The sequence below is a fragment of the Phacochoerus africanus genome, chromosome 6, assembly GCF_016906955.1.
Source record: "Phacochoerus africanus isolate WHEZ1 chromosome 6, ROS_Pafr_v1, whole genome shotgun sequence".
NCBI classification, from domain to species: Eukaryota; Metazoa; Chordata; class Mammalia; order Artiodactyla; family Suidae; genus Phacochoerus; species Phacochoerus africanus.
Window position 1 is genome coordinate 82,899,677 of NC_062549.1, and position 13,288 is coordinate 82,912,964.

Below are 13,288 nucleotides of genomic sequence, written 5' to 3' on the forward strand. Positions count from 1 at the left end.
CCTCTGAGCTCTGCCTCCCCAAGAGCTCCTCGGCTATCCTTCTAAAACATCACTTTGCACCCATTTGACTCAGCCAGTGTTTATTGGGCACCTACTATAGGCAAGGCATAGAACGAGGTGCTGGGGGGGGAACCAAGACAAGAAGGCTGGGCCTCACCCTCAAGGGGCTCACAGTCTAGTGGGAGAGAGAGACACACACACACAGGTAATCAAAATAGAAGGCAGAATGAGGTGAGTTCTCTATAACAAAGGCAAAACCAATGGGGGAGCAGGGAGCCAGGTCAAATGTGCCTGAGCAGATCAGCACTTGATGCAGGGATTGGTGCTTTGGCTTGTCCCTGGGAGGTGGGAAGGCTGGGGGGGGAGGCTGAAGCTGAATAAGTGGTCTGAGGCCAGATGGTAGAGGACCTCAGTTAAGTGTCATTCTGCAGGCAATGGTGAGCCATGGAAGGTTTCTGAGCAAGGGAGTGACATGATCTCCTTTCCTCAGTTCTCAATGCTGTACTCTGTGATTAGCTCTATTGCTTAACTTTCCTCTTTGAACTTGCACCCTCTCTTAGTCTCAGAGCTGAAGATCTCCAGACAGACAGACTTTCTAGGGCTGCCCAAAGCTACAAAGCGGTGGCCTTAGGCTAGGTCAATTTAGAGCTCACTTAACAGCTTTGCATCACCTCCACAGAACAGGAAGGGCAGCTTTCTAGAACCATTTGAAGAGAAAGGGGCAGGGCACAAGGAAGGTTCTCAGTAAACTTTTGTTGCCTAAGCATGGCATGGATAAGGTGCAGAGAAAATGAGAGCACAAAAAGAAAATGGTGGAGAGATGCAGGTGACAAAATTAGCATCATCCAAACTAAACCATCTCCCAGTGTACTTCTGGTATAATCCTGCTCACTGGTTGGCTAGATCCTGGAGCCTGATTCACTGGTATCAGTAGGTGGGATCTCTAAGATCTCTACACATAGAAGGTTCTCTGCCAACACCTTCCCTGGGCTCCTGTTTAACTATCCAATGAGGAGGGAGAATGGCGCCCACACCCACCGGGGCTGCCCCAGCCCGAGAAGGGATGCGAGGCCACTGCGGTCCAGGTGGACACAGCAATGCTGGTCAGTGAGGGCTCCCCCAGAACCTCCACACCAGCCGAAGTGGGTGCCTGGGTGGAGAGGGGTGAAGTAACAGCTGGGTTTCCCAGAAGAAAGGCTCCCGGGGAGCTGGTGTGCACCTCGGGGCCCGACCCGGCGGGGCCCCCGCCGCTGTTGCTGATGGTCCACAGGCACGGGTAGGGGCTGCAGAGACACAGAGAGAGAGACAATGCTTGATGACAGTCCAAGATAGGATTACCACCCACAAGCACAAACCCAGTGCTGGAGGGGCACCAGTCCAGGAAGACAGCATCTGGCCACGACTTCATTTCTAGCTCTGACACAGATTGGCCCTGTTTCTACAGAGCAGCAGAATAAGCATAGGTATTCATGAACATAGAATAAAACTGGTTGTCCTACGACCTGCATTTTGATGCTGGCCCTGCCACTGGCAAGTTGATCAGTTTTTTGGGTTTTTTTTATCTTTTTGCCATTTCTTGGGCTGCTCCCGCGGCATATGGGAGGTTCCCAGGCTAGGGGTCTAATTGGAGCTGTACCTGCCAGCCTATGTCAGGGCCACAGCAACACGGGATCCGAGTCGCGTCTGCGACCTACACCAAAGCTCAGGGCAACGCCGGATCATTAACCCACTGAGCAAGGACAGAGTTCGAACCCGCAACCTCCTGGTTCCTAGTCGGATTCGTTAACCACTGCGCCGTGACAAGAACTCCCAAGTTGCTCAGTTTTTGAACAGCATTTTCTTTCTCCAGGATTCCCTTGCCACCTGTGTAAATGGGCAGGGTGGTGAAAGGTGAACATTTGGGCAGTATGAACTGTAAGATCTCTCAAGGGCAAAGAGAGGCAATGCAGCCTAATAACCAGGACACATTGGTGTCAGAAAACCTAGGTTTGAATACTAGTTCTGCCACTTTTTAGCTCCATGACTTTGATCAAATTATTTAATATACGAACCTCAGTTTCCCCACCTTCAAGATCTCAAGTGATAGGAGTTCCCATTGCGGCTCAGCAGAAACAAAGGTGACTAGTATCCATGAGGATTCAGGTTCGATCCCTGGCCCCGTTCAGTGGGTTAAGGGTCTGGTATTGTTGTGAGCTGTGGTGTAGGTCAAAGACACAGCTCGAACCTGGCATTTCTATGGCTGTAGTATAGGCTGGCAGCTGCAGCTCCAATTTGACCCCTAGCCTGGGAACTTCCATATGCTGCACCCGCGGTCCTAAAACAAAATAAAATATTCTCGTGAGATAATTAGATATAAACTTAAAGATATTTTTATGAGGATTAAATAAGAAAATGAGTATGTGATGCCTAACACATAGCACATAGTAAATGATGGTGCTAATAACTAATTCTTCCATTCCAGGTTTCTACCTGTCAGCTATAGTCCCTGATAGAAAGGCTGGGGAGCCGGACCATGTTTTGGACTTATTTTACAGCACTGGTTCACAAACTTGACTGTGCATTGGACTCAGTGAGTTTTTAAAAAATACTGACACCTGGGCTCTACCCCCTGAGATTCTGATTTAATTAATCTGGCATGCAGTATTATTGTTGATAATATTTGATGTTAACTGAAAATATTCTAAATATTATCATTTCAACATGCACTCAATATTAAAAAATTCTTAATTTTTTTTTTTTTTTGTGTGTGTGTGTGTGTAGTCAGTCTTCAAAATTCTGTCTGTGTGTTGCATTTTCAGCACATCTTAGTTTGGACCAGTTTCATTTCAAGGGCCCTGGAGCCAGAGGCAGCTGCTGGCTGTTGCATGGAATAGCACTAGACCCTCTGAGGCCACAGCAACTTTAGCATCAAAATTATCAAGATCATAGTTTACAGCAACATCAGCAATACCTGGAATCAGAATCTCAGAGTTCCCATTGTGGCTCAGTGGGTTAAGAACCTGACATAGTGTCTATGAGGATGCAGTTCAATCCCTGGCCTCAATCGGTGAGTTAAGGATCTGGTGTTGCTGTAAGCTATAGCATAGATCATAGATGTGGCTTGGACCCAGTGTTGCAGTGGCTGTAGAGTAGGCCTGCAGCTGCAGCTCTGATTCAGCCCCTAGCCTGGGAACTTCCATATGCCACAGGTACTGCTGTAAAAAGAAGGGAAAAAAATGAATCTCAAGCCCCATCCCAGACCCATTAATCAGACTGTGAAGCTTCACAATATCCCAGGTGATTCTAATCCACATTAAAGTGGGAGAAGCCCTGCTGTGGATCAAAGCTTTATGTTTTCCTAACTTTTTATAGACCCGCCAAACATAAGATGGGACATCTTTTAATTTTGAATTTTTTCGACCATCACAAAATTCTGCATATCTATGATGAACAGTTCACATGTATGTTACCACTTAAAAATTATAAATGGAAAATGAAAAAAAAAAGGAGTTCCTGTCATGGTGCAGTGGTTAACAAATCTGACTAGGAACCATGAGGTTGCAGGTTCGATCCCTGGCCTTGCTTAGTGGGTTAAGAATCTGGCGTTGCTGTGAGCTGTGGTGTAGGTTGCAGACGCGGCTCAGATCCCATATTGCAGTGGCTCTGGCATAGGCCGGCAGGTACAGCTCCAATTAGACCCGCAGCCTGGGAACCTCCATATGCCGTGGGAGCTGCCCTAGAAAAGGAAAAAAAAATTATAAATGTTTCTACTCATAAAACATTTTAGTGCTTTTTCTAACTTTAGTGCTCACCCTAACTCTACAGAATACCTCATATTATTTCCATGTTATAGATAAGAAAATTGAAGCTCAGTGAGGAAATTGCCCAAAGTCACAAAGTCATTAAGACGTAGAACTGGAGATCAAGCCCACGTTCATCAGGTTCCAGGCCCCTTCCTTTTTGGCTCCACCACATTGATTTCACAAGCCAGAACTGAATGCAGATCTCTGGTGTGAGAGTTATGCCAGAGGTCCTACAAGCTACACATAGCCCTAATGACTGGACTGAAGCCAGAGCACTCAAAATCTGTCCCCTTGTTAGAATGAGCATTTTGTGAGGAAAGGGAGTCAAGGGTCTTGAATTTTCAGTGCATATTTGTACTTTTTCCCTTCAGTTGCCCTGTATTCAGCATCTATCTGCTGTCATCACAGTTCACAGTATCTCTCACTGGTTCAAGACAAATGATTCCAGACCATGATATCTTTTCCCTTTTAAAAATAAAATACCAAAAAAATGTTTTTAAATAAAATAAAATAATAAAAGTCCAAAGCTTCAAAGGAAAGAGTATGTAATGGAGAAGATACTTTCCCACCACCCTTTCTCCAGGAGTGACATCTTGACCCTGGCATTACTTTGACTTCCTAGTGGCTTAGAAGTCAGGATGATGGCTTAGACCAAGCCACCCCAGAAAAAAGAATGAACTGGAGTCCCCAATGCTAAAGTAAAGCCCCAAGACCAATGAGTGAGTTGCTGGTTTTGGTCTTACCTAGGCCCTGGATTGATTGGTCCGCTGGTATGGGGTACAGACAGGATGCTGGCGTGGGGTGTGGAGGATAAGGAAGTCCAGCTGTCAGCTCCAGAGAAAACTTGCAGATTATTGCTGGAGCTTTCTATCAAATTCACTTGGGGGAAATAACAACAGTTCAATTGATGGAGCATAGAAAACATGTAAAGATGGTGACCAACAACATTATACTAGGTCAAAATAGAACCAGGGCCTGTGCTACACATGCCAACAGTTTGTGAGTACTTTATGAAGGAAACAGAAAAGAGAAAGGAACTTGGACTTATTGAATGTCAACCATATGTCACATACTATTCATTTTTTAATCTTCATATCTTCTCATCTCCGTTTAATAGATGAGGCTCAGAGGGGTGAGATGACTTGCCCTTTATGACACAAATCTAACTCATGTCCCCACAGTCACTTCTCCTTTAAAATGGGCCATGTCATCATCTCCTCAAGATAAGTCCAAGGGCCATCAGTGTCCCAGAGGAGATTTCCAAGGACCAGGAGCTATTTTTCTCAGCAACCCCAAGGAAATTTAAACATCTCAAGAATAGTGTCTTCTATGTCTTTGAATCTCCATTTGCATAAATAGTGTTATATATAATAGAAATGAAGGAAAGGAAGGAAGGGAAGAAGGAGGGGAAAGAGGAGAGAGAGGAAGAAGATGCTGTATATCCCTGGCCCAGTCACTCCTTTTCATGATCTACCACTTGCAACTTTCTCAGCTCTTGCATCCCCGACCCCTCCCTGCTCCCTCTATGCTCTGTTCCTAAACCATTCCCCAGACAACCCAGGCTCTCTCCTCCTTCTGTGTCTTTGCCCATACTGCTGTCTCACCCAAAATGGCCCTCACCTCTGCTGGTGTCCCACATCATCCATCTTTCACCCTTGCCCCCTCCCACCTCTGTCCTTATCTATTCATTTTTCAAATCTCAACTTAAACAAATGTTAAGCCCTCCGGGTAGACCTAGCCGCTCTTTTTCCTTCATTCATATGGCACCTTGGCTTTTGTGTTTTATAGACTTTCTCAAACTTTAATGTGCATAAGAATCACCTGGGGATCTTGTTATACTGCAGACTCTTTCAGAAGGAGAACCTGAGAGTCTACATTTCTAACAAGTTCCCAGTTGCTGCTACAGGTCCAAGGATCACATTAGAGCTCTCACTCTATTGTATTAGGATGAATTATGTATGTGTTTGTGTAGTCTTGGGCTTCTCCAGAGAAGAAACTATACCTTAATCACCTTCCTATCCCTCTGCCTAAAAGAATGCCTAGTGCACAACAGATGCTCAGAAGACGTGTTTTGTGTGCTAACCATGGGAAAGAACCAAGAAGTAGAAAAGAACACTGCTCAGTTTCTGAAATCATTAAGCTACATTTTCTCCCTTCCTGGCAGCACCTGTCATGGTTGCTAGGAGTGGCAGGTGATGGGGCACAGGGACAGGTAGGTGGTGACCAGCAAAGTTCTCTGCAGGTACTGAGCTCAGGGTGTCTCTGAGGTTGGAATCTTTTTTTTTTTTTTTCTTTTTAAGGCTACACCTGGGGCATATGTAAGTTCCCAGGCTAGGGGTTGAATTGGAGCTGCAGCTGCTGGCCTACGCCACAGCCACAGCAATGAGGGATATGACCTATGCCGGAGCTTGTGGCAAAGCTGGATCCTTAACCCACTGAGCGAGGCCAGGGATCGAACACACATACTCATGGATACCAGTCGGGTTCTTAACCCACTGAGCCACGAGAACTCCTTTTTTTTTTTTTCCTGAAGCTGCAATCTTAACACGCTCCTCTGTCTCCCATGACATGAATTTTACTAATTTGTTTCATTTAGTGTCAGTCTCCCCTTATGAGATTAGAATCTCCACCAGGGGAGAGTATTAATCTATTTTGTTCATGGACAAAACCTGGCATATAGTCAATCCTCCTTAAGTATTTGTTGCATGAATAACTCAATGAGAAATCAACCCTTGATTTCATATCTCCCTTCCTCCATTCAAATCTAATTATTGGGCAAGGTCTGGGCTTACACAAGGCCAAGGTAGACAAGGAAGCAGTCAATGAGAAAGAAAGTACACAAACAATGGTGTCGACTTCAAAAATAACCAGACTGCAAAAATTATCAAGGTTGGGTTTGCATGCCTCCACCTGGATGTGGAGTGATCCAGTGTCCCAGAGACCTTTCCAATAGCTTTCCAAAACTGGGATGGGTATTCCCTGGCCTGAGCCATGCACAACAACTGTAGAAAAGAACCACATGAAGGCAGTGAGCAGAGGGTCTCAGAGCCCCATGACTTAGCTTTTAGAGATGCAGCTGAAACTGCTCAGTACACCAGTACCCTGGGAGGAGTCCTTTCACACCCATTAGAAACAGACACCGGGAGTTCCCACCATGGCTCAATGGTAACAAACCCAACTGGCATTCACAAGGACAGGGATTCAATCCCTGGCCTCGCTTAGTAGCTTAAGGATCCAGCATAGCCATGAGCTGTGGTGTAGGCTGGCAGCTACAGCTCCGATTCAACCCCTAGCCTGAGAACACCCATATGTGTCAGGAGCGGCCCTAAAAAGACAAAAAAAAAAAAAAGAAATAGAGACTGTCTCTTAGTTTTTGTAATTATTTCAAATAATTATAAAACATTAATAAGGTTGTAACCATATAATGAACTATTAGTATATAAAATTAACAAAACATTACAATATTAATATACAATAATATTACTTATATTAGATGAAAGGGATTCTGTCTTCAGATACTTCTTTTTACAAGCTGTTTATCCATTTCTCACCATCACCCACTCCCACACCCTCAAGAGTTTAATTAGCAGAATCACACACCTGAGGGAGAATGGTTTCTATGCATGTAGGCAGAAGGATAGGGAGCCTGGCGGTGGTGTCCTCGGAGGCCAGGATAGTGCTCACAGCCGTGGTGGGTGTGGGGAGCAGACAGAGGCAAAGGAGTAGCATACTGGTAATTGGCATTTCCTGCTGTGCACATCCCATCCGAATTAGATAAGATCCAGCCTCCCACTAAAAGAGAAAATGGAAGACACAGAGACAGATTCCTGTGAACTTCCACACCAGCCACTTTGCATAGCTATGTTTTTGTGTGAACGACACATATTGGCCTGTGTGGAGTTAGACACTATCACCTTCACTGCCACGCCCCCTCCATGTTAGCAGCAAAGTTGGCTTCCTTGGAGATGGACAACAGTCCCCTGTCAGTTTAGAAAACCTCTTTAAAAATACTGGAACCAGGAGTTACCACTGTGGTGCAGTGGCTTAACAATCTGGCTTTTCTCTGTGGAGGTACCTTTTCGATCCCTGGCCCAGCACAGTGGGTTAAGGATCTGACATTGCTGCAACTGTGGCATAGGTCACAGCTGCAGTTCGTATTCTGTCCCTGGCCCAGGAACTCTCATATGCCATGGGTGCAGCCAGAAAAAGAAAGAAAGAAAAAAAGGAAGAAAGAAAGAGAAAGAAAGAAATATTGGAATCACAGCTATGTAAAATATTATTTGAATGTGTAAGTTAATAGCAATGCAAAAGTTAAGCTGCTTCTGATTTAATCGGATTAAATGAAAAATCAAAGAAGGGGGTGTTAGATGTATATATAACTCACTGATCTACATTACTAGGGAATGTTTAATTTGGTTACCCAGGAAAAGTGAAGGCCTCTGTTTCTACCCAGTGGAAAGGTGTCTTCAGTTCTCACTCCAAGCAAGAGGAGACATGATGCCTCCCATTGCCACCCCACAAAGAGGATTCTGAAAGCAATAGAGAGGGAACTGTCATGCACACCTTGATGAAAAAAAACCTTGCAAACAATTTTGGAAAGCTGGAAAACATCTCAGAGAAATGTGTTTGTGAATGACCATCTCATTTGATGAAGAAAAATGTATGAAAAATTTAATGCTCCAATATGATTTTATATACATTCTATTATGATTCAACAAATAAGGAATATAAGGAAATTGCCTCAATATAATAAAGGCCATATGTTCTAGTTCTGTGAAGAATGCCTTTGGTAATTTAATAGCAATTTCACTGAATCTGTAGATGGCCTTGGGTAGTATAATCGTTTTGATAATACGATTCTTCCAATCCAAGAGCATGGTATATCTTTCCATCTGTTTGTGTTGTCTTTGATTTCTTTCATCAGCATTTTATAGTTTTCAGAGTATAGGTCTTTTGTCTCTTCAGGTAGGTTTATTCCTAGATATTTTATTCATTTTGATGTGATTGTAAATAGGATGGTTTCTCTGATTTCCCTTTCTGGTCTTTCATTAATAGTATATAGAAATGTGATTTATTTCTGTGTATTAATTTTGCAGCTGGCAAATTTGCCAAATTCATTGATGAGTTCTAACAGTTTTTTTGGTGCTGTCTTTAGGGTTTTCTAAGTATAGTATCATATTATCTGCAAACAATGATAGTTTTGCTTCTTCTTTTCCAATTTGGATTCCTTTTATTTCTTTTTCTTCTCTAATTGCTGTGGCTAGAACTTCCAAAACTATGTTGAATAATAGTGGGAATGTTTTCAATTTTTCACCAGTGAGAATGATGTTAGCTGTGGGTTTTTCATATATGTTTTTTATTATTTTGAGGTAGGTTCCCTCTATCCCCACTCTCTGGAGAGATCTTAATTATGGTGCATGATCCTTTTAATATATAATTGGATTTGGTTTGCTAGTATTTCGTTGAGGATTTTTGCATCTATGTTCATCAGTGATATTGGTCTGTAATTGGTCTGTAATTACCATTCTCCCATTAATTGAAAAAGATACATATAGCAGCACTATTCACAATAGCTAAGACATGGAAACAACCTAAATGTCCATCGACAGATAAATGGATTAAGAAGATGTGGTACATATATACAATGGAATATTACTCAGCCATAAAGAAGACAAACTAATGCCATTTGCAGCAACGTGGATGGTGCTAGAGACTCTCATACTAGGTGAATTAAGCCAGAAAGAAAAAGACAAATACCATAAGATATCACTTATCTGTGTAATCTGAAATATGGAAGAGATGATCCTATCTAAAAATAATAAACAAACAAACAATAAACAGGAACAGAGCATGGCCAAGAAGAGCAGACTTGGGGTTCCTAGGTGGGGGATGGGAAGGAGTGGGAGGGATGGAAATTTTGGGTGTTTGGGAATGCAAACTGTTATATTTGTAATGGATGGGCAGTGGGATCCTACTGTACAGCACAGGGAAATGTGTGTGACTGGGTCACTTTGTTGTACAACAGAACTTGATGAAACAGTGTAAGTCAACTATAATTTTAAAAACAATAAAAAATAAAATAAAATTTTAAAAAAGGCCATATGTGACAAGCTCACAGCCAACATCATACTCAATAGTGAAAAAAACTGAAAGCTTTTCTTCTAAGATTACAAACAAAACAAGAATATCCACTTTTACCACTTCTATTCAACATAGTAATGGAAGTCCCAGCCAAAGCAATTAGGAAAAAGAGAAAAAGAAAGAAAAGCCATCCAAATTGAAAAGGAAGAAATAAAATTATCTTGTTTGCAGATGACACAACCTTATATGTAGAGAACCCTAATTCCACCAAAAAAACTGTTGGAACTAATAAACAAATTCAGCAAAGTTGCAGCATAGAAAATCAGTACACAAAAATCAGTTGCATTTATATACAGTAAGAGTGAACAATCCAAAAATAAACTAAGGAAACAATTCCATTTATAATAGCATCTAAATAAATAAATAAATTACTTAGGAATAAACTCTATCAAGAAGACGAAAGACTTACACACTGAAAACTTCAAAACATTGATAAAAGAAATTAAAGACACAAATGGAAAGACATCCTATGTTCGTAGATTAAAAGATTTAATATTATTAAAATGTTCATAATACCCAAAGCAATATACAGATTCACTGCAATCCCTATCAAAATCCCAATGGCATTTTTGTTAGAAATAAAAAAGCAATACTAAAATTCATATAGACTCTAAAAACTTCCAAATAGCCAAAGCAATCCTTAGATAGAAGAACAAAGTTGGAAGCCTCACATTTCCTGATTTCAAAACACATTCCAAAGCTACAATAATCTCAATAGTATGGTACTGGCATAAAGACGTATAGACTGATGGAAGAATAGAGAGCCTAGAAATAAACCCCACCTATGTGGTCAAATAATCTTCAAGGAGGGTGCCAAGACTACATGATGAGAAAAGAACAGTCTCTTCATGGAGTTCCCGTCATGGCTCAGTGGTTAACAAATCCAACTAGGAACCATGAGGTTGCAGGTTTGATCCCTGGCCTTGCTCAGTGGGTTAAGGATCTGGCATTGCCATGAGCTCTGGTGTACGTCACAGAGACGGCTCAGATCCCATGTTGCTGTGGCTCTGATGTAGGCTGGCGGCTACAGCTCTGATTTGATCCCTAGCCTGGGAAGCTCCATATGCTACAGGTACGGCTATGAAAAAACAAACAAACAAACAAACAAAAAAGAATAGTCTCTTCAGCAAATGGCATTGGGGAAACTGGATATCCACATATTAAAGAAGTTGGACTTTTATATTACACCACATAAAAAATTTTTTAAATAAATTAAATACAAATATGACCTGAAAATATAAAACTCCTAGAAGAAAACACAGGGTGAAAACTTCATAAAACTGGATTTGTCAAGATCCTATAATTTTTTGGATACAACATCAAAAGCACAGACAACAAAAGCAAAAATAGACAAATGGGGATCTACATCAAACTTTACAACTTCTGTAGAGCAAAAGAAACAACAGATTGAAAAGAAAAACTCTATGATGGAAGAAAATATTTGCAAACCATATAACTGATAAAGGATTAGTATCTACAATACACAAAGAACTCCTACAAAAACCCCAATTAAAATGAGCAAAAACTTGAATAGACATTTCTCCAAAAATATACAAATGACAAGTAAGCATATGAAAAGATGCACATCACTATTCATCAGGGAAATGCAAATTAAAACAAGATATCACCTAATACTATTAAGATAGCCATTATCCAAAAAACATAAAACAAAGCAGAAACTAACAAGTTCTCGTGACACATGAAAAAAAAATGCTCATCACTAATTATTAGAGAAATGCAAATCAAAACTACAGTAAGGTATCATCTCACACCAGTCAGATTGGCCATTGATAAAAGGTCTACAAATAACAAACACTGGGAAGAGTATGGAAAAAAGGGAACCCTCCTACACTGTTGGTAGGAATGTAAATTGGTGCAGTCACTATGGAGAACAGTATAGAGGTTCCTCAAAAAACTAAAAATAGAGCTACCAGGTAATCCTGCAATCCCACTCCTGGCATATACCTGCAGAAAGCTGTAATTTGAAAGATACTTGCACTCCAGTGTTCACTATAGCACTATTTATAACAGCCAAGACATGGAAGTAACCTAAATGCCCATCAACAAATGAATGAATAAAGATGTGGTGTACACACACATGTACACACACACACACACACACACACACAGGAATGTTACTCAGCCATGAAAAAGAATGAAATAATGCCATTTACATGACAACATGGATGGACCTAGAGATTATCATATTAAGTGAAGTAAGTCAGACAAAGATGAACATCATAAGATATCACTTATATGTGGAATCTTAAAAAAAAAAAAAAAAAGACACAAATGAACTTTTTTCCAAAACAGAAAGAGACTCAAAGACATAGAAAACAAACGTATGGTTACCAAGGAAGAAAAGGGGGTGGAGGGAGGGATAAATTAGGAGGTTGGAATTAACATATATACACTGCTATAGATAACCAACAAGGACCTACTGTATAATGAAAGGAACTATATTCAATATTTTGTAATAACCTATAAGGGGAAAGAATGTGAAAAAGAATATATGTTTAACTGAATCATGGTGCTGCATACCTGAAAGTAACACAATATTATAAAAGTACTATACTTCAATAATAATAATTATAAAAGAAAAAATAATAAAATACCTAGGAATATATATAACCAGGGAAGTAAAAGATCTGTACTCAGAAAACTGACACCAATGAAATAAATTGAAGACAGCACACACACAAAAAATGGAAAGATATACCATGCTCATAGATTGGAATAATTAATATTGTTATAATGACCACATTACTCAAGGCAACCTACAGATTCAATGCAATCTCTATCAAAATATTAAAGACATTTTTTCACAGAACTAAAAGAAATAATTCTAAAATATGTATGGACATATAAAAGACCCCAAATAGCGAAAACAATCTTTTTTTTTTTCTTTTGTCTTTTTTGTTGTTGTTGCTATTTCTTGGGCCGCTCCTGCGGCATATGGAGGTTCCCAGGCTAGGGGTTGAATCGGAGCTGTAGCCACCGGCCTACGCCAGAGCCACAGCAACTCGGGATCCGAGCAGCGTCTGCAACCTACACCACAGCTTACGGCAACGTCGGATCGCCGGATCGTTAACCCACTGAGCAAGGGCAGGGACCGAACCCGCAACCTCATGGTTCCTAGTCGGATTCGTTAACCACTGCGCCACAACGGGAACTCCGAAAGCAATCTTTAAAAAGCAGGACAAAGCTGGTGGCATCATGCTCCCTTATTTTAGCTACACTGAAAAGCACAAGAAATCAAAATAGCATACTATTAGCACAAAAACAGACACATAGATCAATAAGACAGAAATAAACCCACACTTCTATGATCAACTAATCCATGACAAAGAATATTCAATGGGGGA

General features: G+C 41.1%; 1 protein-coding gene across 1 annotated transcript in view; it reads right to left on the minus strand.

Annotated features, from left to right (window-relative positions):
• Positions 1–74: 74 nt before the first annotated feature.
• Positions 75–13,288, minus strand: part of TBX19 (T-box transcription factor 19) — a 32,808-nt gene continuing 19,594 nt past the window's right edge. The window contains exons 6-8 of the mRNA XM_047782974.1: positions 7,383–7,574; positions 4,526–4,661; positions 75–1,283 (exon numbers count right to left, since the gene is read on the minus strand). Of these exons, the coding sequence (XP_047638930.1) occupies positions 998–1,283; positions 4,526–4,661; positions 7,383–7,574 (614 nt within the window). The 3' untranslated portion in view covers positions 75–997. The remainder of the gene's footprint in view (positions 1,284–4,525; positions 4,662–7,382; positions 7,575–13,288) is intronic.